At 34.8% G+C, this 24350-nt stretch overlaps 1 protein-coding gene and 1 pseudogene across 1 annotated transcript; one reads left to right on the forward strand and one right to left on the reverse strand.

Annotated features, from left to right (window-relative positions):
• Nucleotides 1-2209: 2209 nt before the first annotated feature.
• LOC133851520 (ferritin-like catalase Nec2) lies at nt 2210-4011 on the reverse strand. Its single transcript, XM_062287967.1, has 3 exons — nt 3710-4011; nt 3010-3238; nt 2210-2587 (listed from the first exon to the last, which is right to left on the reverse strand). Exons 1-3 carry the CDS (start codon nt 4009-4011, stop codon nt 2210-2212), a joined length of 909 nt encoding a protein of 302 aa, XP_062143951.1.
• A 4304-nt stretch (nt 4012-8315) lies between these two features.
• LOC133851521 (G-type lectin S-receptor-like serine/threonine-protein kinase RKS1) lies at nt 8316-22239 on the forward strand (annotated as a pseudogene).
• The last annotated feature ends 2111 nt before the right edge of the window (nt 22240-24350 follow it).

Raw genomic sequence — 24350 nt, forward strand, 5'->3', positions numbered from 1 at the left:
AAGGAAGTTTTTTTATCTCGGCCTTATAAGTCCTTTTTCTTCGTGATTGTTCAGTAAATGGTACATTTTTTACTTGGTGGTGGAAAACATGGACCCTTCAATTCATATTTGTATATTAATCTTTGTCAATTAAGCATATTAAAAAATGGAGCATACTTCAAGTTGGAGAGAATAATACTGAAACAAATAAAAAAGTGAAGAAAAAAAAAGATTTGTCACAAATATTATTCTCTTTTTGTTTCGATATGGTCACTTTATACCCATATAAACCCTTCTTTGGGCTTATTATGATCAAGCCACAGTAATTTAATAAAATTTTATTTATTTTTATTGCAATGACATTTAATTCAACTCCATAGTTTTATTTTCCCTTCATAAGGTACAAATGGCTGCACACGGAAGCCTTTTATATATGCATATTCTCCCATTTCTTTTATTCTTTCATCTACGTGTTCTTTTATTCTTTCATCTCTGTGTTTTTTCCTAAAATTGAAAATTTTAATTTAAACTAAAATTTTAAATAAATGAATTTAAAGTGTTACCCATAAAAAAAATATATGAGAGGCATGCACTAACCAGCGGTAAGTGGGCGGCGTCAGTGGGTGGCTGGCGTCTTGGTGAGCTGTGGTTGGTCGGGAGAGAGAGAGAGAGAGAGATACCGGAGTTGGGGCGGGTCGGGTGGCGGTGGGGCGTGCCGGGCAGTGCTGGAGGATGGCGAGAGAGAGAAAGAGTGCAATGGAAGGAGTAGCACGGGGTTGCAATGAGCGCAGGACTCGGACTGATTTTTAAGTAAATTAATGGCATGTCAAACTGACACGCCACTAAATTAGTGAGGTGTCCATCTAACTCGCTATTAATTATTTTAGTAAGGTGTTATATTTTAACACACTACTAAATAATGAAGTGCCAAAAATTACTTTACTGTAGACACACCACTAAATATAGAGTTTTTTTTTTTTTTTTTTTTTTTTTTGTAATGTATTAGGTTTTGGTTAAGATATCTAGAAAGGAGAAAAGACTCTCCACAACGGACAATTACATGAGTCCTACTTTATATGTTTATAAACCTCCACAACTATTGTGCAGCCGATCAGCTTTCTCTAAAAAGAATGTGGTACACTGATCCAGTCAAAGTAAAACCATCATGTACTTTTCAACCAGCTTGTACAATAGGCTAAGACCATTGACCAGGCTATGTCATTTGGGAGGTACGCTGTTAAAAGTTCAATTTAGACGGCATCCCATATAGTGTTAACAAGTTTACTTTTCGACCTAACAATTTTTTTTTTTTTTTTAAGTTGAAAAAATATTTTGATATGATATAAAAAAAATAAAGTAATTTAAAATGTTTTTTCGTTTAAAGCTATTTATTAATGCCTTTTCTTTTTGGCTAAAAGTCAAAAAGCTTCTCTAAAGCACATTATCAAATGAGACCTTGACCTTTTCAATCTTTTCTATTTTCCTATACACAAAATTTACATTATTATATCTCTATCCAGATACCATATTAAATTATTATTCATTCTAAAAATTTAAACTTACAAGAAATAATAAATTATATAATTTAATTAATATATATTCTTACATTTATGGGTACACATGCCAATTTTGTGTAGAAAAATAATAGAAATTTATCCCCTTCCCATCTCCAATGTGGATGTCTAACATGCATGTCCCTTTTGTGTAAGATATTGGCATTTCTTGAAGGCTCATATAGCATTTGACAGAAACTACAAGCTTTGATTTGGCAATATATAATTTATTCATTATTTTAACATCCATCTATTTATTCCTGCACCATATTGTTTTTTTTTTTTTTTTTTTTTTAACACCCGTATCTATTTTTTCGTGCATATAATAAAATTATTAATCATGTAGCTGAGAGTATTTGACATAGTACAGGAACAAGAATACGCGCGCGCACACACACAAGCTGTGGCCTTGGCGTCTCACCAAGCCAAGGAACGACTCATATCAAAACGCATAGAAGGAGGCTATATTATTGCATGCATAACATTACATGAAGTTATTCTTAAATAGTTTCACGTAGGAACCCGAGGAACCCAAACCCTAAGTTGGGTGGGTTAGGGCTAAGCCCATTATTAGTGCAACTTAAGATGAGTAGGTTATAGATCCAGACCTTTATTGGAATACAAATAATTACTTAATACGTGACAAATTCCAGGCTCCGTCAATAGTACAGAGGGTCCTAATCTTTTTGAAGAAAGCTCCCTGCAATTTTCCCACCGGCACCATTAGGATGAAGCCCACCAACTTTGTGCTCGCTGCGGGTTGCATATATTATCCTCAAGATTTCCGGTGGCGTCCGAGAATACGAAAGGGAATTGGAATCAGCGGAGAGAATGTTGTTGTTCGTACGATTTTCTGCCCCAAGAAATAGAGGTACTTCTAAGCCTTCATCTTTGTTGCCACACGTGGCCAGCTTGTTTCTAAGCTCAGAGAGTCTGATAGTAAACTCAGCTACGGTCATGTTGTACGGCTGCATCGTCTGGTTGGCTCTCTCATATAGCAGTGTTCTTATAACCGCATCCTGTCCGGTCTCCACGCCCAAAAGAGATGCAACCAACTGCCACAAAAGAGTATTGATTAGTTTTTATAGGGTGAGATTTGTATGGTTTGAAAAAAATGGTTTTAAGTGTTTGGGATATTTTGTAAGTTGACATTGTATTAAAGCAAATGTCATGAATTCTAACTAGGGCTAACAAAACAGGTTGGCCTGTCGGGTTCGGACTGACCCGCTTGATCCGTTAGGGTCAACCCGAACCCAACACGTTGATTTGCTGGGCAACCCGACAGATCCATTTAGCGAACACCTTATCTCCGTCGATCATTCAAACATTGTGCTCATCATTCACAATGAAATATTTTACGTAATAAGCGGCAAGGATGAGTGTTAAAATATGATTAAATCAACTATTTTCTATTTGCTTAAAGTTTTTAAATATGTAGTAATTTTTTTAAAAAAAAATTATATATAGAGGTTCTTACTACACTGAGAGAAGTTTTGTTGACAAGGTTTGGAATGCTTCCAACATAAGCCAACAATCCTACATAAGGGATCACATAAGATGCTAAGAGATAGTTGGTTGTGTCCAAGTAAGGGTCGAATGGAGGGCTCAATTTGAAACCAACTGCATCGTCAAATAGGTTTGCAAAATTCTGAGGGCTAAGATCCAACTGCGGCCTTGGAAATCCTCTTATTGTTGTAATTATAGACCTGACAAATCGCCATCAAAGAGCTAGCATCAGTTTATTAAAAATAAAGGCTCTCGATCTTCTGGAAATTTTTGGCCTAATTTCCTGAGGTATCCAGGGTCTGGGGAGAAGGATCTTCTTCGGTTCAAATGAACGGGAGATGAGCCGGTTAGTACAAAAATAAAGATAAAATTGTCATTCCATATTTTTTTGAACAATTTTACCCTTTCATTTAAACTAACCGTCTCTTCTCCAGTTCATTTAAACTGAAGAGGATCCAAATGCAAGGTTCAGGGTGCTCGGCAAGTGTATCGCACACCTTGAGCCTTGCAGTCTATTCTTTCATTTTCAACTCGAATTCTATTTTTAATTCCAAGAAATCTCAATTCAAAAATCAAATGATTAGACAAATTAAGAAAAAAGGAGGCGATCATTATAAAGTAAATGAATTGAAAAAGAATTTTTTTTTTTTTTTTTTTTTTTTCTGTAGGACCTGACATGACCAACTTCCTCATATCCGAATTCCTCAATGATCCTGGCAACTAAAGGGTCGAGATTGGCCTTCTTAGCACCGACAGGTGGCGGGCCACCCTCGGCATAAGATGGAGCAATGCTGTCGAGCCCTCTACCAAGAGCACCATTCAAGAAAAACTCTGCTTCAAGGAATTCAAGGTTAAGAGCAAATTGAATCCGGTCAGTATCACCGGCTACAATTGGCCCACAGTTGGGAGCACTCATCACCTGGCTAAATTCCAATGTAATAAGAAAGATAACAACGAAGAAAGGGCTGCCCATTGCTTCTTGCTTGCTTGGTATATACGTGCATGACTGATAATCATTACCAAGCTTATATAGACACAAGTCTTGTAAGAAAGAATATACTATTCCAAAACTTTATGGTGAATAGACTGCACATCGAATGTGACGTGGTATATTCTTATCGACTTAAGTTTTCTAACCAACAAGTGATTTAACAAGGTATGAGAGCAAAAGTTTGAGTTCGAATTCTGTCTTCATAATTTGCATGCCATTTTAAATATGTTCCCGTCCTTTCATATAAACGTCATTACAAATAATGTCATATTTTTGTAAAGGATATTGTATAAAAAATGTTAAAATTTTATGACGCTTATGTATCAAACGTCATTATTTTGTGACGCTTACGGTATAAAAGACGTTAAAATTTTATGACGCAAATGCATCAAACTTCATTTTTTTGTGATGCCTAATGAATAAAGAACGTTTAAGTTTTATGACATTTTTTGTGTAAGCGTCACAAAAGTATGTCGTTTACACAGTAAACATCAAAAACATTCCACAAATAGTTTACATCGTTTAACTGCTAAACGATGTAAATTTTCTTTTAACGAGGTGGTTATTAAATGAATTTTTTTTCTTTTTTAAATCTGTTATCACCTCATAAAACATCTGCAAAATATCTTAATTGAAAACAAAATCATATGGACAAAATACTATCATTAGATTGCTAACAAATACCTTCAAACAATGTTTCAACTAAATTCAAAACAAAATCATACACAATTTTATACACGTTATTGAAAAAACCATTGTTTCAAAATAAGCAAACACCTAAAACCAATGTTCTCGTAATACCATTGCTTCAATTCCTTAATTATAGAAAACCTAACAAAGACCAAAACATCATATTGTTCCGCTTGACGTCCTGTCGTAGACCTTGCTCTGTACCAATGAAATTCAACAGTTGCTCTAAATCACACAGTCAAAGGAAAAAAAAAAAAATGTTAGGTTCAAATAAATCCTACTAGTCAAAACAATATATACCAAGTGAAACCAGGAAAAAACAATATTGGCTATGTAACATGGAATAATGCTTTTTGTTGTCTTAATATATATAAAATATTGTTACTAAAAAAAAAAGTAATCGGCATCTATCAAGTTGATTATCACTAGTCGTTCTTATCGACAAAAATAATATCTAAGTTTTAATAGCTCCCGTCTCCCACATGGTTTGAATTAGACCAAAACGGGGCCCTCCCATGCTTGAAATATGAGGCCTTACTTTGGAAAACGCACAATCTATGATATCTCAAGCTACAGAACATTTACGAACATGAACCAAAAGTAGTTGTCGGATTTATGACCAAGATTGTGAATCAAATTGGAAAACACATAAACAAACATATCTGATTCACAGTAGCCTAAATCATCATCACATATTCACATTGATTACTGAAAATAATATAGACTCCTAAAATTTACTGCAACCAAGTATGTAACTAAATGTTTAAAGCAATAAAGAGATAGAAACAGATATTTGGTAACGAAGTAGAAACTTTTTGCAACAAAGAGAAAAATCATTCCGGAGCAGCCAAACCCAGAAAATCAACTATCAGAAAAATAAATAAATAAATAAATCAAGTTACAAGATATTCGTACTCAGAATACATTTGCAATAGTCATATCTTGAACTCTAATAAGTACCTATACTTGAGCGCCTCTCTACCAAACCCGTCTGTAGAGTTCTTCAATTGACTTCCTTAACTAGAACTCATTTCTGGTTAGACTTCAAACGATTAAACGGTTACAACACAAATAACTCTAAGAGAAATAATACATATAACAATTTTTGCCAAAAAAACTCTTCTCTTTACACATTGGAATTCTATTCAGAATTCATAAAGAAACAATGCCTAGAAGCCCCTTTATATATGTTTCAGAAATTCTAATTCTGCTCAAATTTGGATTTCTACTCGGCGGCGTCCAGACAACACAAAAAAACCCTCTGTCCACAGTCTTTACTTTTGTGTCCGGACATCCTTACAAATTGGTGCTCTCGGTGGTTCGCGTCCACTGGGCCGTCCGGATAGGTTGCGAACAGGAGCTCTCTGTTGTTTACGTCCACTGGACCGTCCATACAGATATCTAATACTGACTTTTTGTGACTTGCGTCTAGATGCTGCTTCTGGCCGTCCAGACGGTCTGCAGGAAAAACCGATTTATCTGAGCTGTAAAGTCTTCAAGATTTATCCTATCCTTCTCTAGAAGATACATTGCCTTGTTCAGCCCTTTCCTTTCTTGATCAATTGCCTTGTTACACTCTTCCCATTCCGGATTAAACATTCTGCAACATGATCTTCTGGAATTACGGTGTTCTTGATAAGGCAGTGTTTTTATCGACTGAATGTAACCAATAAAAATAAGTTAACAATTACAAACCCATGTATGAAGATCTTTTGATGGTATAATATTAAACTTAGACATTTTGCGAATCTAATGTACCATTCACAGATTTAACGTACCAGCACTACATGCCTCAAATATGTAAGGGAAAAATACAATTTAACCTCTCAAACTACCAACCTTTCTCCGAATGGCTCCCTCAAATTACCAAGGCTTGCATTCTGGATCCCCAAACTACTAAAACCTTTGAAAAAGACTCATTTTGACTAAATATCCCCATAATACCACACGTGCCATTTTTCAATTCAAACAAAATTCAAAAAAATTAAAAATTAAAAATTAGAAAACAAAACAAAAATTTTATTTTTTTATTTTTAATTTTTAAAATAATATTGCGATCGACTGGAGGACGTACTGCTTGTCTCCAGCATTGTCGTTGGGCACGATGCACGCTTGCAGCTCGACGAACTCGTCCCCGCCTCTCCGAACGCGAACATGGCTAATTTCCTATCCTTCGAGGTCTATGATATTAATATTTCGAAGGTTATAAATGATTCCAATTTGAATTTTGTTTTGTTACAAACGATAGACAAATCTATCATCATTGTGGAAGACCTTGATTGGTTTCTGACGGAGAAATCAATGGCCGTGAACTTGTCGTTGATGTTCATATCCATTTTTCTCTCTAAAATTTTTTGACATTCAAAATGTTGGCCAATAGCTACCTGGGGGTCAAGGATCACAAGCTTTTCTCTTAGGTGGAGGATATTTTCCAGAGCGGGGCAAGCTTGAGCTTGACCGAGATCAGCGAGCTAATGATTGCGAATTGGAATTCACCGAGCCGGGTTATAAAATCTGTCATCACGGCGTTGCAAACGGACAGTGATCAGAGGGTTGTCGGGAAGATCGGGTCACGGTTGGGAAATAATGCCACCCCAAACACCCATCTTTTTTAAAAATAAAAATAAGAAATAAAATTCTAGTTTATTTATTTTTTAAATTTTTTTTGAAGTTTTTTGAATTTTTTTGAATTTTTTATTTATTATTATTTTAATTGAAAAAAGACACATGGTAGAGATATTATGGGAATATTTCGCCAAAAATGACATTTTTCAAAGGTTTTAATAGTTTTGAAGGTCAGAGTGCAAGCCTTAATAGAAGTTCTTACACTGAGAGAAGTTTTGTTGACAAGGTTTGGAATGGTTCCAACATAAGTCAGCAATCCTACCTAAGGGATCACATAAGATGCTAAGAGATGGTTGTGTCCAAGTAAGGGTCAAATGGAGGGCTCAGTTTGAGACCAACTGCATCGTCAAATAGGTTTGCAAAATTCTGTGGGCTAAGATCCTACAGCGGCCTTGGAAATCCTCCTATTGTTGTAATTATAGACCTGACAAATCTCCATCAAAGAGCTAGCTTCTGTATATTAAAAATAAAGGCTTTCGATCTTCTGGAAAATTTTCCCCGAATTTCTTGAGGTATCCAAGGTCGGGTGACAAGAATCTTCTCCGATTCAAATGAACGATGAGCCGATTAGTATAAAAATAAAGACAAAATTATCATTTCATATTTTTTTGAACAATTTTACCCTTTCATTTAAACTAACCGTCTCCTCTCCGGTTCATTTAAACTGAAGAGGATCCAAATGCAAGGTTCTGAGTACCAAGTGCACCATTCAAGAAAAACTCTGCTTCAAGGAATTCAAGGTTAAGAGCAAATTGAATCCGGTCAGTATCACCGGCTACAATTGGCCCGCAGTTGGGAGATCCCATCACCTGGCTAAGTTCCAATGTAATAAGAAAGATAAAGACAACGAAGAAAGGGCTGCCCATTGCTTCTTGCTTCTTGCTTGCTTGGTATATTCGTGCATGACTGATCATCATTACCAAGCTTATATAGACACACTTGCAAGAAAGAATATACTATTCCAAAACTTTATGGTGAATAGACTGCACATCGAATGTGACATGGTACATTCTTATCGGCTTAAGTTTTCTAACCAACAAATGATTTAACATGATATGAGGATAAAAGTTGAGTTTGAATTCTATCTTTACCCTGCCATTTTAAATATGCTTTCGTCCTTTCATATTAATGTCATTACAAATAATGTCGTTTTTTTGTAAAGGACGCGGTTTTTTTTTTTTTTTTTGTGTGTGTGTGTGTGATGCTTACACAGTAAACGTCAATATTTTGTGACGGATACTGTATAAAAGACGTTAAAATTTTATGACGCTTATGCATCAAACGTCATTATTTTGTGACGCCTAACGTACAAAGAAAGTTAAAGTTTTATGACATTTTTTGTGGAAGCGTCACTAAAGTATGTCATTTACTTAGTAAATGTCAGAAACATTCCACAAACAATTTACATCGTTTAATTGCTAAACGAAGTAAATTTTCTTTTAAAAAAATGGTTATTAAATGAATTTTTTTCTTTTTTTCTTTTTTTAAATCTGTTTTCACCTCATAAAACATATGCAAAATATCTTAATCGAAAACAAAATCATATGAACAAAATACTATCATTAGATTGCTAACAAATACCTTCAAACAATGTTTCAACTAAATTCAAAACAATATCATACACAATTTTATACACGTTATTGAAAAAATCATTGTTTCAAAATAAGCAAACACCTAAAATCAATGTACTCATAATACCATTGCTTCAATTCCTTAATTATAGAAAACCCAACAAAGACCAAAACATCATATTGTTCTGCTTGACGTCCTGTCGTAGATAAACCTTGTTCTGTACCAATGAAATTCAACAGTTGCTCTAAATCGTACAGTCAAAGAAAAAAAAAATGGTAGGTTCAAATAATAGTCAAATAAATCCATACTAGTCAAAACAATATATACTAAGTGAAACCGGGAAAAAACAATATTGGCTATGTCACATGGAATAATGCTTTTGTGTCTTAAAAACCTAAATTCTTTCATATATAAAATACTGTTACTAAAAAAAAAAAAAGTAATCGGCATCTATCAAGTTGAGTATCACTAGTCGTCCTTATCGACAAAAATAATATATAAGTTTTAAATAGGTCCCGCCTCCCAACTGTCCCACATGGTTTGAATTAGACCAAAATGGGGCCCTCCCATGCTTGAAATATGAGGCCTTACTTCGAAAACGCACAATCTAGGATATCTCAAGCTACAGAACATTTACAAACACGAACCAAAAGTAGTTGTCGGCTTTATGACCAAGATTGTGAATCAAATTGGAAAACACATAAACAAACATATCCGATCCACAGTAGCCTAAATCATCATCACATATTCACATTGATTATTGAAAATAATATAGACTCCTAAAATTAACCGCAACCAAGCATGCAACTAAATATTTAAAGCAATAAAGAGATAGAAACAGATATTTGGTTATGAAATGGAAACTCTTTGCAACAAAGAGAAAAATCACTCCGGAGCAGTCAAACCCAAAAAATCAACTATTAAAAAAAAAAAAAAAAAAAAAGCTAATTACAAGATATTCGTACTCAAAATACCTTTGCAATAGTCATATCTTGAACTTTAATAAGTATCTATACTTGAGTGCCTCTCTACCCGACCCGTCTGTAGAGTTCTTCAATTGACTTCCTTAACTAAAACTCATTTCTAGTTAGGCTTCAAACAGTTGAACAGTTATAACACAAACAACTTTAAAAGAAATAGTACATATAACAATTTTAACCTTTGTTCTGATATTATATTAAATCACCATTTATTCTAACGAAATTATAAATTTAATTATTTGATTTATATTCTACCATACACTTATCATCATTTGTGAGATAGGGAGGATACATTTTGCTTTATTGGAGCAGGAGTTTATAAGATTAATGCTTACTTTTCGTATACATTTTACACCCATTAACGTGACTTATTTTAAGAGATTTTTATTTTTTATTTTTTTTTGAAGTGATTGACTTGAAAAATCATTTAAAACACGTTACATCAGCCCGTGTGGAATAAATATGAAATAATAAATACAAATTATTCTTTAAAAAATAAATAAATAAATAAATAAAATTATGCCTTTTAATTAGTTTACAAATTGTGTCTTTGTCATGGTTTCTAACTTTCTACTTCCAAGTCCAAGGGTGAATCCTACAAGCTACCTCCTAGACTTCAATGCTTTCGGGAACCTCATATGATTAGCCCACGACCTATATATAATCTTCGTTAGGTAAACCATGGATCTTGCTAAGGGGCTATTGAATTAAAGGGTCTTCCAAGTAATCGAGTAGATGAAAATATTATTTGCACATGTCCCATCAATATAGATTTTTTTTTTTAAATTGAATATAGAGAAAAAAAAAAAAAAAAATATAAGGGAGGATCATTCTCGTTTTTTATTTAAAAAGAAGAGGGAGTAAAGGATTCTAAAACTGAAAAAGAGGTAGTTCCCCAACAACAATTCCTAAACAAACAAAAAAAAAAATGTAAAAATACAAATAAATGGTAAAAAAATAAGTCAAAAAGGTGATTTGACAATCTTAAAGAGCCGCATAAAGCAGTTACAGAAGTAAAATTGATGCAGATTAGGACAAACCTATTTGAACCCTCACATAAAAACTGTAACAGCCATCAGAAGGCGGCTAAAACTGTAAATGCATTGTCAGAGTTTAAATTAAGGACCGAAGAAGATAGAGGCACTAACACAGAGATCAAATCAAAAGTTTACACAATCCTCGTGCATATTATTGATTTTTGGAAAATGTTTGGGATTCCCCTGGCTAGTGCGAGCAAAAAATGGAAAGAAAGAGCGTGAGAGAAAAAAGAGAGACTGGAGTTTGAGAAATGAGAAAATTGTAATTTAAAATTGCATGTATTATAAGGTGTTTTAATAAGTTTGATTACTATTCAAGTTCTATTACCATATTACAATTAAACTAAAGAATATGAATAACTATTTTATTGCACCTTTCTCTATTCTTAGTAATAGCTTTTTATTTTTCTTTTCACGTACAAATATGGCTAGAAAGGGGGTAAACTTGAAAAAAGAAAAAAAAAAAATGATACACATAATTCTTTACGTATAATCAAGTTTTAAATCAATCTATAAATTTGATATACTCGATATGAATTCCATAAATCAATAAGAAATTTGAAAATGAAAGGTAACGACTATAATGTGGTGTTAAATTTAGAAAAACGTGATGTTGACATGACAATGCTAATAAATATCCTTAAGAGTACAGGCTCGTTCAGTAGGTTTGAAAGTTGAATGTGTTTCTACTATTTCCTCCCTCTTGTACCTTACTAATTAAAAACCTCACCTACCTCCCAGATTTTTGCCCTCCAAGATCTTGAGTTCAGTTTCCCCCTATTCAAGTTGAGTTTGATCATTGATTCCTTCTCAACCCCAACACCAACACAAAGAAATTAATCTCATTAGCAAACCAACCTAGCTATAATCTTCATCTGAAAAACCACCATGAATCTTGCCAAAGAGCTATTGAATACGTCGTTGCTTCTCTCCCTACTTGTTTTTCGATTTTGCATTTCCCTTGACACCATATCGCCGAACGAGACTATTAAAGACGGTGATATCCTAGTTTCGAAAGGAGAAACTTTCGCACTTGGGTTTTTCAACCCAAGAAACTCTAGCCGCCACTACGTCGGAATATGGTATAACAAAGTTCCTGAACAAACCGTTGTGTGGGTAGCAAACAGAGACAACCCTCTCAATGATACCTCCGGAGTCCTCTCCATCAACAGCCATGGAAACCTTGTCCTCAACAGCAAAAACCGAAGCACTCCTATCTGGTCTACAAACGCTTCAGTCTCATCCACGAACAATTCTATGACGGCTCAACTCTTAGATTCTGGAAATCTTGTTTTGGTTGTACGAGACAGCCAAAGGGTTACATGGCAAAGCTTCGACTATCCCACGAATACTCTATTTGGGTTCATGAAACTTGGGCTGGACCGACGGACCGGGTTCAACCGGCACCTAACATCTTGGAAGTCTGAAGATGACCCGGCAACCGGCAACTGCTCATTAGAGATTGACCCAACTGGGTACCCACAATTGTTCTCAAACAAGGGTGGATCTCCATTGTGGCGGGGCGGACCTTGGACCGGCCAAAGATGGAGCGGTATACCTGAAATGACTCAGCATTTTATTTTCAAAGATAGTTTTGTGAATAATCAAGATGAGGTCACGTTTGTGTCTGCTGTAACCGACCCTAGAATTTTCTCTAGAATGGTGATGAACGAACCAGGAGTCGTTGCTCGGTCCACGTGGCACGAGAGTAGATGGGTCGTGTTTTGGTATACTCCGAAAGAGTTATGTGATACGTATGGAGAGTGCGGTCCAAATGGTTACTGCGACCCATACGAACCCACCAAGTTCCATTGCACATGCTTACCTGGGTTTGAACCCAATTCGACCACTGAATGGTACTTGAGAGACGGGTCAGGCGGGTGCTTGAGGAGTCAAGGAGTATCCGCGTGCCACAGTGGAGAAGGGTTTGTGAAGCTACCACGTGTGAAGTTGCCTGATACTTCTATAGCACGTGTGGACATGAGTTTGAGTTTGAAGGAATGTGAGCAGGAGTGCTTGAGGAACTGTTCTTGTACGGCTTACACCAGTGCAGATGAGACAAGGGGTGGGATTGGGTGCTTGTCATGGCACGGGGACTTGGTAGACATCAGAACGTTTGCCAATGGGGGACAAGATTTGTTTGTACGTGTGGATGCAGCTACATTAGGTATTCTTCACATTTATAGCTTTTTCTTTTGTCATTATTTGTTGAATTGGAAAATGTTATCTGAATTTAAATAGATAGAAAAGAGTAAATTTAATATTTTAATTAATATTTAACACTTTATTCATGCGTTGGCTCAAGCTCCAATGAACTTAAGATGTCTATTCTGATACCATGTTAAATCACATAATATCTTAAAAACTTAAACTAATTCGAAATGATAAATTTAATTATTTAATTAATATAAGTTTCTTACATTTATTTTTTATTTTAGCTCAATATTCAAAGAAAAATGGCCTTATTCGGAACAAGAGGATGCTGGCAGTTCTTGTGGTTTCTGTTACTGTAACGTTGCTTCTTTTAGTCTCCATTGTGTATTGGCTGGTAATGAGGAAGAAAACAGGTAAGTAAACTTGTTTTACACTCTTTAATTTATTTGAAGCAGATTTTATTTCTTGTTTCTATTCACCTATTTCTTTGATTCTAAGGCTGGTAATGAATGCTGCCAAGGTGACCAATAATCAGATATTAAAAAAGAATTAGATTGGTAACTGAGGAGGCAAGAAAAAAGTCTGAATTAATTTTTACTTTCAGAATTATTCAATTACCAAAAGAACTATAAACCTACCAATGATAACAAATGAAAATTATAAGCTTGAATTCTACTAGTATTTCCTTAGTTTCGTTAGGGAGCTTTTTGTGTAGGTATTCATCATTGCAAAAACTTAGCACCCTGAAATAATATTTGTAACTGTGTTTGACAACAGAAAGCAGGGAAAGCAAAAATCTGTTTAGTGTTACCTCAACTTCAACATACCTTCATGAAAACAGGGAGTTTAATGAGAGTACAAGAAATTCAGATTTGCCATTCTTTGATCTAAATATCATAGTTGCAGCCACAGATAATTTCTCTGTTGCTAACAAGCTTGGAGAAGGTGGTTTTGGCCCAGTTTATAAGGTAGTCTCCCTGAAAATGTCCCAAAATTTGAGTAACTCCAGTTCATATGCGTGTGTTAATGCACTAGATTTGTTTCTATGCTTTATTTGTACTTAAATTTCAGGGTCTCTTAGATAATCAGAAGGAAATTGCAGTAAAAAGACTATCAAGGTATTCCGGACAAGGAATAGAAGAATTCAAAAATGAAGTTGGAATAATTGCTAAACTGCAACACAGGAACCTTGTGAGGATTCTAGGTTATTGCGTTCAAGGAGAAGAGAAGATGTTAATCTATGAGTACTTGCCAAACAAAAGCCTCGACTTTTTTATATTTGGTATGTCTACTTTTCACATAAGCTTCTTGCAATATCACCCGAAAATGGTCTGCCAACTACAAACATATGAATTAAGTCCTAGTATGTAGCAAAAATACAGAAGCATATATATTCTAAGTTCTCATCTCTTCATTCAGATGAAACAAAAAGGTCCTTGTTAGATTGGGGAAAACGCTTCGAGATTATTTGTGGGGTTGCTCGAGGGCTCTTATATCTTCATCAAGACTCAAGATTAAGAATTATCCACAGAGATTTAAAGGTCAGCAATGTTCTACTTGACAATGCAATGAATCCAAAAATTGCAGATTTTGGTATGGCTAGAATCGTTGGAGGGGACCAAAATGAAGCAAATACAAATCGCGTCGTTGGAACATTGTAAGTGCGTTACAAAATAAAGATATATTACAGTCTCCATCCTATTAAGTACCTTCCATTATTGTATGTATTACAAGTACAAATCAAAGTGGTTTTTAAGCAAACCTTTGTAATTCTATTTCCTATTGTGTTTCGGGAAAGTTTATGCGCCACGTTAATGCACAAACATAAAGCTATCTTTGATCATTTTATTTTGCTATTGCAGTGGATATATGTCACCAGAGTATGCAATGCAAGGGCTATTTTCAGTGAAGTCTGATGTATATAGCTTTGGGGTTTTGATGCTAGAGCTCATTACTGGCAAAAAGAACAGTGCTTATTATCATGATGCTCCCTCCTCAACCTTGATTGGGCATGTAAGAACATGGGCAAAGGGCTTATCAAATTAGCCTGCTATTTTTTTTTAAGCTAATATGATGAATATGTTGTTTGTAGGTTTGGGACTTATGGAGAGAAGATAAAGCCATGGAAATAGTTGATTCATCACTGGGTGAGGAATATGCTAATGAAGTTTCGAGATGTATTCAAATTGGCCTTTTATGCGTGCAAGAATATGCAACAGATAGACCGACCATGTCAGCAGTTGTTTTTATGTTGGGTAATGACACACATCTTTCTTATCCAAAACAACCTGCATTTATTCTGAAGGGCACTTACAACAGTAAAGATAGATCAATTAGTGAAGGTGCTAGTTCTATAAATGAAGTAACAATTACTATGATTAATGCTCGCTAACCACATGTTGTTAGGTTTAGTGCACCAATATGCTATTACATGCAGCTAAAGCTTAGTTTCCTTTAAATCAATTGTACACTGATATATGTATATTTCTCTTTTATAGATGAATATAATATAAAACCATTACCAAGAGAATATAATTAAGTATAATACTACTACTCATAAAATATGACAGAAATGGATCATAAAAAGTTAAAATAACGGTAATTATACTTCTTTCTCCAAATTACCATCATATTTACAATCCCCCATGAAACTTTGGAATTTGGTGATCACTCTAATTCGAAGTTTGAATTCAAAAGCTCTTCTCCATTAAAATCAATCATTCGTCAATTTGAACGAAAAAATGTGCTCCTTTGCTAAATAAAACGATTTATAAAACTTACGTGAAAATCACATGTTTTAAGGGCATATGTCAATTTGATAGAATTTTTTATCAACTTTAACGCAAATCACTCTTGTACGTCAAGCTTCCACATAATTATCTCACTAATTAACAAAGTTCTGCAATGCAAAAGATCTACTGAAGCTTAAGTTTTAGATTGTAAAGCAAGGTATGATCAAGTTATTCATGGCCGGCTATCAATTAAACACTAAACAATCAAGACAGAGCCACATGTTCTAATTAATAAGGAGCCAGCCAATCGGGTCCCACATGTCACCAGCTCTGTGTTTGACACTTTGGAAAATCTTGGTTGGATCCAAACAAGAAGCAAGGTTTGTTGATGAAAAGAACATTCACAGTTACCTCAAGTTGTCTTTTAGAGAGGAGCTCTACTTGCATCTAAAAAATAAGGGAAGCGTCGTCAGAAAGCCCTCCTATTTAAAAAAATGGAGACACTCTAATACCCAAGTCAGTCAAGCCCTAACTGATCGGAGGGATGGTAAGATTAATACAAAAGCCTAGATAAAAACGTAAGAGAATTCATCTTTGGGCGTGGAAGCTGGGTATATATATGGAGAGTATACCTCTAGCAGTGTGGTAGCTTCAATGTGGTTACGTGGTAGGTTTAGTGTGAGTGTTTGGGCCTTCCTCTACGTTGGGCCTTCGAAGGCCCATTAGTATGTAATATAGTCCTAGAGTACGTAGTTCCTCAATTTTCTAATTAATTAGTGAACTGATCATACTAAGGAAATCAAAATTTGTCTTTCAAGCCTTTTCCAGTTCCGGTCGAAAGCTACTGTCTTCATAGTTCGTGGGATCCTCTACAATCATTTGTTTGAATTTGAGAAAATTTGAGCAGGTGATTGTGAAATATCACTTATAAGACCATTTGACCAGATAAATGGTTAGGTAGCCCAAATTTTATTTATTTAGTCAAGTGAATCCTATAAGTTGTCTCTCACAATCACCTGCTCGAATTTTCTCAAATTCAAACATGTAATTGTAAAAATCCTAATCCGTCGCGGCGTCATGAGCGCATCCTTTTTTAAGGAGTCGTCGTAGTTGGGCCTGACGAAATTCATTGTACGTCAAATTTCCACAACCTTTAATTTGGAATTTTCAGGAGGTTCAATGCTCTCGTTGTAGTCAAGCTAGTCAAAATTATCACAATGTACTCGTGTGTCCCACAAGTAGAAAACAGACACAAAGCAACCTATTAGCCGACCTATAATCTTCATCGGAAAAACCACCATGAATCCAACAAAAGAGTTATTGAATACATCGTTGCTTCTCTCCCTACTTGTTTTCCGATTTTGCATTTCCCTTGACACCATTTCGCCGAACGAGTCCATTAAGGACGGTGACATCCTAGTTTCAGAAGGAAAAACCTTCGTACTTGGTTTTTTCAGTCCTGGAAACTCTAGTCGCTGCTACGTCAAAATATGGCACAACAAAGTTCCTGAACAAACCGTTGTGTGGGTAGCAAACAGAGACAACCCTCTCAATGATACCTCCGTAGTCCTCTCCATCAACAGCCATGGAAACCTCGTCCTCAACAGCAAAAACCGAAGGACTCCTATCTGGTCTACAAACGCTTCAGTCTCATCCACGAACAATTCTATGGCAGCTAAGCTCTTAGATTCTGGAAATCTTGTTTTAGTTCTATGAGACAGCCAAAGGGTTACATGGCAAAGCTTCGACTATCCCACAAATACTCTGCTTGGATTCATGAAACTTGGGCTGGACCGGCGAACCGGATTGAACCGAAACCTAACATCTTGGAAGTCCAAAGATGACCCGGGAACCAGCAACTGCTCATATGGGATTTACCCAAGTGGGTACCCACAATTGTCCTTATACAAGGGTGGGATTCCCTTGTGGCGGGGCAGATCTTGGACCGGCCAAAGATGGAGCAGTGCACCCATGAGGTTATCTAATTTCACCCATCTTAGTTTTGTGGACAATCAAGATGAGGTCATCGGCATGTACGGCGTAACTGATCCTAAAGTTTTCACAAGAGTAGTGTTGGATGAATCAGAAGCCCTTGAGTGGTTCACATGGAACGATAACAAATGGTTCGCGTTTTGGTCCGTCCCCAAAGAGTGCGATATGTACGGAGAGTGCGGCCCAAATAGTTACTTCGACCCATATGATCCCGACAAATTCCGGTGCACGTGCTTCTCCGAATTCGAACCTAAGTCGACCCGTGATTGGTACTTGAGAGACGGGTCGGGCAGGTCTGTGAGGAGGCAAGGAGCATCCACGTGCCAAAGTGGGGAAGGGTTTGTGAAGCTGGTACGTGTGAAGGTGCCAGATACTTCAATAGCACGTGTGGACATGAGTTTGAGTTTGAAGGAATGCGAAGAGGAGTGCTTGAGGAACTGTTCTTGTACGGTTTACGCCAGCGCAAACGAGAGAAGTGGCAAGGTAGGATTTCATTTCAGTTAAAGCTCTCAACTATTATTAATTATAGTAGGACCCCATCTTGTTTTATTTTTATCATTTATTAATTAACATCTAGCTCCACTTTTAATTTAATTACTCACCACTCATCTACTATAATTAATTGTTCACTAGGATCCTCTATTATTATTATTATTATTATTATTATTATTATTATTATTACATCTTAGATTTATTTTATTTTGATAATATAAATACAATCACCTAGAATATAATTATTAATCCATCCATTTAATAAACATAATTTATTAAATTGTTAAATTTCCTATTTAATTTTTTGTTCTTTACAGCACTTACTGCTTTTGTTGCATGACAATGGAAGTTTCTTCCACTACAGGTACAGGAAAGAAGTCAAAGATCCTTTGCTAATAAAAGGAGGCTGGCAATTGTGGTGGTGGGCATACTTGTTACGTCAATGTTTCTTCTTCTACTCTTTGTCCATTGGTTGATAAAGAGGAAGAGAAAAGGTTAATAAGATTTTATTTTGGACAGAAATTTCTTACAAATTGGTTTGTAAGAAATTTCCTACAACCCATATATAAGATTGACATGTGTCCTTTAAACATGTGAGAAGCATATATTTTTTTTTATTAATGCTATTAAAAAAGCAAGTAAGAAGCACATGATATTTAAATAACATATGCTTCTCACATGCCAAGGGACACATGTCAATCTTATATATAGGTTGTAATAAATTTCCTACAAATCGGTTTGTAAGAAATTTATGTCCTTTTATTTTATACTGGTTTTTCTTTTTATTTTATTTTGCAGTGTTTTCTTTTTTCGTCCATCTCAAGCTGCCTGTTGGTGAACTAATACAAGTACTTTTGATAATTTGTAAGGAATCTGGGAACATATCTATATTTGGTTGGAAATTAGAAAATAACATGATAGCTAGAACAAGATTTTGATGGTCATAGATATCATTAATTAATCATTATACAGGGCACAAGCCATATATATATATGCATCCAAAACTTATGTCAGGGCCTGACTTAGACTTATCACTGCTGCAAGAGCAGTAGCTTTCATTTGGACTTATTTCAGACTCATAGTCACTGGGTTCAATGTCTTTTATCTCTAATATTCTTATTAAATTTTCTTTTTCTTCGTTAGAGACTTTTAGAGACTTAATGGTTTCCTTAGCTTTGCAATCCTTTGCAAAGTGACCTGGCTTACCACACTTATAACAACTATCTTTGTTCTTAAATCTTTTAAACATTTTCTTAGGTTTTTTCTTCTCCTTTTTATAGAAATCATTTGACTCAAAGCTTCTTCTCTTGAATCTTGTAAACCTTTTCTTATGCTTTCTATATTCTTCATGCTTACGAGACTTCTTATGCTTCTTTGATGGTGCTACCGAAGGTAGACCATACTGCTCACAGAAATTACCCATTTCATACTTAGCCTTTTTCTTATCCTTATTGGCTTGGTTCGATATTTTCATATCGATACACATCTTAAGACCTTCTTTTTGGATAACACTTATGATATTCCTGTAAGTGAGATTATCATATTCTATCACATTGTTCTCATTGACTAAGAATTCTTTGATCTTATGGGCAAAGAGGTGAGGTAAACCGTTTATGAATTTTTCTTTCTAAAACGGTTGGTTGCTATCATCTCTTAGAATGACTCTAGAAAGGAATACATCTTTGTACCATCTAAAGCCACTTAGGGTTGGACATCTAAGGTTACTTAGTTGGTCATGGACCCTAGATGCAAGGTGACTTGGCATGCTAATAAAATGTTCCACATATATATATATATATATATATATATATTTAAAAAAAAAAAAAAAAAAAAAAAAAACTCTTAATTTCTTAAAGCACTAGCAGCAGTTTTCCTAAATCTCATTATCTTCCTTACATGTAAAGAAAACTCTTAGAAAACCTCATTTCCTCACCTCTTAACCTTGTAAAAAGTTAGCGATTTCTTTTTCCTTCCCATCCCTCATTTAATTCGTCTTCATAATTTATGACTGGATATTGAAAAGGAACATCATCCTTAATTATCCTTCTCCCATCTTTGTATTAACCATAAAGAAAAAAAGAAAAAAGAAAAAAGAAAAAAAGTTGAATTGAGTAGGTCATGTATTCTAGGGTTTCCATATTCAATCATATTTTCAGTTTTCATGTAAATGAAGAAGGATGATAGCTTTTTTTATTTTTAATCCTAATTTTCTCTGCAGCTGAATAGGCTTCATAAATAAATAATTGCTTAAATTTTTACAACCATCATTTGTATATTGTAAATTGTAATTAAGCATGAGCTTGTATGATTGGACAGGGAACAGAAGACAGTTCGCGTTGTTTAATGATGTTACTACTAGTTCACCATCCTTTCAAGATTCTAAGAAGGTTGATGAAACTGGTAGAAAGCTAGATGTACAATTTTTCGATCTGAGCACCATAATTGTTGCCACGGACAATTTCTCCCCAGCTAATAGGCTTGGACAAGGTGGTTTTGGCCCGGTCTATAAGGTAATTAATAAGTTTAGTTTCTTCCCGTTATACATGATATGATGATAAGAATCTCAGAATTGTCAACTTATATTAAATGTAAATATTTACCAATATTACTATTCCTATTTCACTACAAGTTTTATATATATAGATAATGAAAAAAAATTTAATCAAATAACATATGTTAATTGGTGTAAGTCCCCATTATAAATTTACAATAAATGCAGGGTCAACTAGCCAATGGACATGAAATAGCAGTGAAAACACTCTCAAGAAGTTCAAAACAGGGCATAGAAGAATTTAAAAACGAAGTTAACCTCATTGCAAAACTCCAGCATAGGAATCTTGTGAAGCTTTTTGTTTGTAATTTTTTCATAAACAGACAAGAGAGGATGTTGATCTATGAATACATGCCAAACAAAAGCCTAGACTTTTTCAACTTTGGTAAATTTGATATTTTAGCATGCAATTGTTTTCAATATGTATTAATTATTGATTGAAGCTTAAATTCATGTTTGATGTTTCAATTCAGACGCAATAAGAAGGAAACTACAAGATTGGAGAAAGCGATTTGAAATTATTTCTGGAATTGCTCGAGGAGTCTTATATCTTCACAAAGATTCAAGGCTAAAAATCATCCACAGAGATCTAAAAGCGAGTAAGGTACTACTGGATGCGGAAATGAATCCAAAAATTTCAGATTTTGGGTTGGCTAGAATGTTTGGTGATGATCAAAATGAAGCAAATACAAGAAAAGTTGTTGGCACATAGTATGTCTCTCTCTCTGTATTATAATTATATAAATTAAATTATTAAATCCATCTCTTCTTATAAGAGTTTTTTTTTTTTTTTTGAATCAGTAGTGATTTAACATTTCGCACACACATGAACGTACAATGTTAATTAAAAGCAAAACTTAGACGAGTTTCAATTTTATTTTTTTTTCGGTGCATTTGCAGTGGATACATGTTTCCAGAGTATGCAATGGAAGGGTTATATTTAATAAAATCATATGTCTTCAGCTATGGCGTCTTGACACTAGAGATAATTAGTGGCAAGAGAAACAATTATCATCACGTTGGAAGTGCCAGCCTAAATTTGATTGGATATATATGTAAGCAAAATATATTATCACTCTTCATTACGATTCAGTGATGAACTTCTCTAACATAATACTCTTCAATTTTTGTAGGTATGAGACTTATGGATGGAAGGAAAAGCCTTGGAAATAGTCGATTCATTATTGGGCCAGGAATATCTTGCTCATGAAGTTTTGAGATGTATTCAAATAGGGTTCTTATGTGTGCAAGAACAAGCCATAGACTGGCAACCATGCTTGGAAATGAAGCAACTGTTCCATCTCCTAAATAGCCAGCATTTATCAACAGACCCACAAATTCTGGTCAGGATTCCAAAGGTTCTAAAGGAGCACCTGCTTCTCTAAATGAGATGACCATCACCATGCCCGAAGGTCATTGAAGTCTTCTCTCGTGATCATAATTTCCGTGCCCTAAACTTGTTGTAGGCTGCTCTCATCAGTTGAACTATTTGACCCCTACATTTGAAAAGTTGGTATGTAAAATTATAAATGTTGAGTACCATGTACTACCCTTTAAGTTTTGAGAAGTATAAAAATGAATTATTCTACCTTGTGAGATCCTTATTCTCCTTCGTGAGTGACTGAGGGAGGAAGTATGGAGCATGTCTCCATTCTCCTCCCTTCCCCTTTCTTTCTCTTTTCTCCTTCCTTCCCTAGTTTTCTTATCTTTTTTTTTTTCATTGGTTTTTATGTGCAACAAAGTCTTAGAATTTTTTAAAATCTATAGAAGAATTGTGAGTTATTTCAAGGTTATGTTATGCCCCGGCCTCACCATGCCACGTTTCATCATATGGGAATGGCCCTTATAATGCCAATTAGTCCAAATTGAATTGCGCAAGTCACTATGACTTTTAGCAACTTAATTTAACATCACAATCTCCTAGCTTGAAAGCAAATTTAAGATCTAACCACTACAAGAAATTTGATCATTAGCGGCCAGTTTTAAAAGTGGCCGCTAATATTACACTATTAGCGACAAGACACAACTCGCCGCTAATAGTTGCTGCTATTTGTAAACTATTAGCGGCCACCTAACTGTGGCCGCTAAAAGTGGATGCTAATACACAAAAATATTAATATTAGAGTCGAAATTCGGGTCGCTGCTAATAAGTGGTCGCTAATAACTTGGCGAGAATTCGCAGGAAATTCCGAGAAGCTATTAGCAGCGACATTATTCGCCGCTAATAACAACACTATTAGCGGCAATATTTTGATGTCGCCACTAATAATATATGTTATGCCGCTAATAATATTTTATTAGCGGCCAATTTTATAATGGGCCACTAATAGTTGTTTTAAAATTTAGTTCCACTTTTACAAACACAAGTTTACAAACTGATGTGACATTTTAAATAAAGACTAAAATGCCTCATTTGTTTTTTTTATACAGCTTAGAAAAAAAAAATTATTTTTGTGTATTTTTTGTAAAGTTTTTTTTATTATATATGGACCATTCTATTCAATTTTTAGTAAAGATTCAATTTTTACATCTAAATTATTTGGTCGTTGAACAATTAATTTTAAACGATCATTTGTTATACAATCAAAGGGTTTTGTCATTTCTCCCGTATCCATGGAAGGTTATTCTCATTTTTTCTCACAAAGTCTGGGTACAACCATAAGTTGCAGAATGTTGAGGATTTTTCCATTTCCATTGACTCAAACTTTATCTTGCATGGGTGCTCAATACTAAAATTACTAAAGTCACTAATTAATTAATGGCAGCTCAAAATACAATTTGAAGGAAATGACAAGGTCCAATTCCTTGCTTGTGATCAACCGTGATATAACATGCTTTGGATTTTCTAATCATCTTGGTGCTCTAGTCTCATCGATCGTGGTAAGATCGAATAATCATACAAAATTGGCTCTATGGATTTTGTATTAGTATGATCAATCCCAATTAGAGCATCTGATCGATCATTTTGCAACTATTTCAATCGATCATGACTCTATGATTTTATTATTATTATTATTATTATCATTGTGCATTAGAACCGTTAATCGTAATACAAGCATCTAATAAATCATTTTGCATTAGTCCAATTGATTGTGATAAGACCATTCGAACGATCCTTGTGCATAAGACCAATACTTGTGTATTGATCCTAATGCATATTAGTTCGATCGATCATGATAGGATCGCATGATCAATCGAACATTCGATTGATCCTAGTGCATTAGTTCGATCTAACTTGACTCCATGAATTTTGCTTTAGTATGATCAGTCACGATAAGAACATTTGATTGATCCTTTTGCAGTTATTTCAATCGATCATGACTCTATAGATTTTTACTATTCTTGTACATTAGAACTGTCAATCATAATACAAACATCCGAACGATCCTTGTGCATAAGACTGATCATTGTTCATTAATCCGTTCGATTATGATAAGATTGTTGGATCGATTGAATATTAAATTGATCTAATATATGATTGATCATAAGCACTAAT

Source organism: Alnus glutinosa, chromosome 12 (assembly GCF_958979055.1).
Source record: "Alnus glutinosa chromosome 12, dhAlnGlut1.1, whole genome shotgun sequence".
Taxonomy (NCBI): Eukaryota; Viridiplantae; Streptophyta; class Magnoliopsida; order Fagales; family Betulaceae; genus Alnus; species Alnus glutinosa.

Excerpts from the sequence above, each read along its gene's own strand:
- LOC133851520 (XM_062287967.1), bottom strand. The coding sequence starts at position 4,011 with ATGGGCAGCCCTTTCTTCGTTGTTATCTTTCTTATTACATTGGAATTT. Across the intron at positions 3,239-3,709 it reads GAGGAAGTTGGTCATGTCAG|GTCTATAATTACAACAATAA; the intron begins GTCCTACAGAAA and ends GCGATTTGTCAG. Across the intron at positions 2,588-3,009 it reads ACAAAACTTCTCTCAGTGTA|TTGGTTGCATCTCTTTTGGG; the intron begins GTAAGAACCTCT and ends CTTTTGTGGCAG.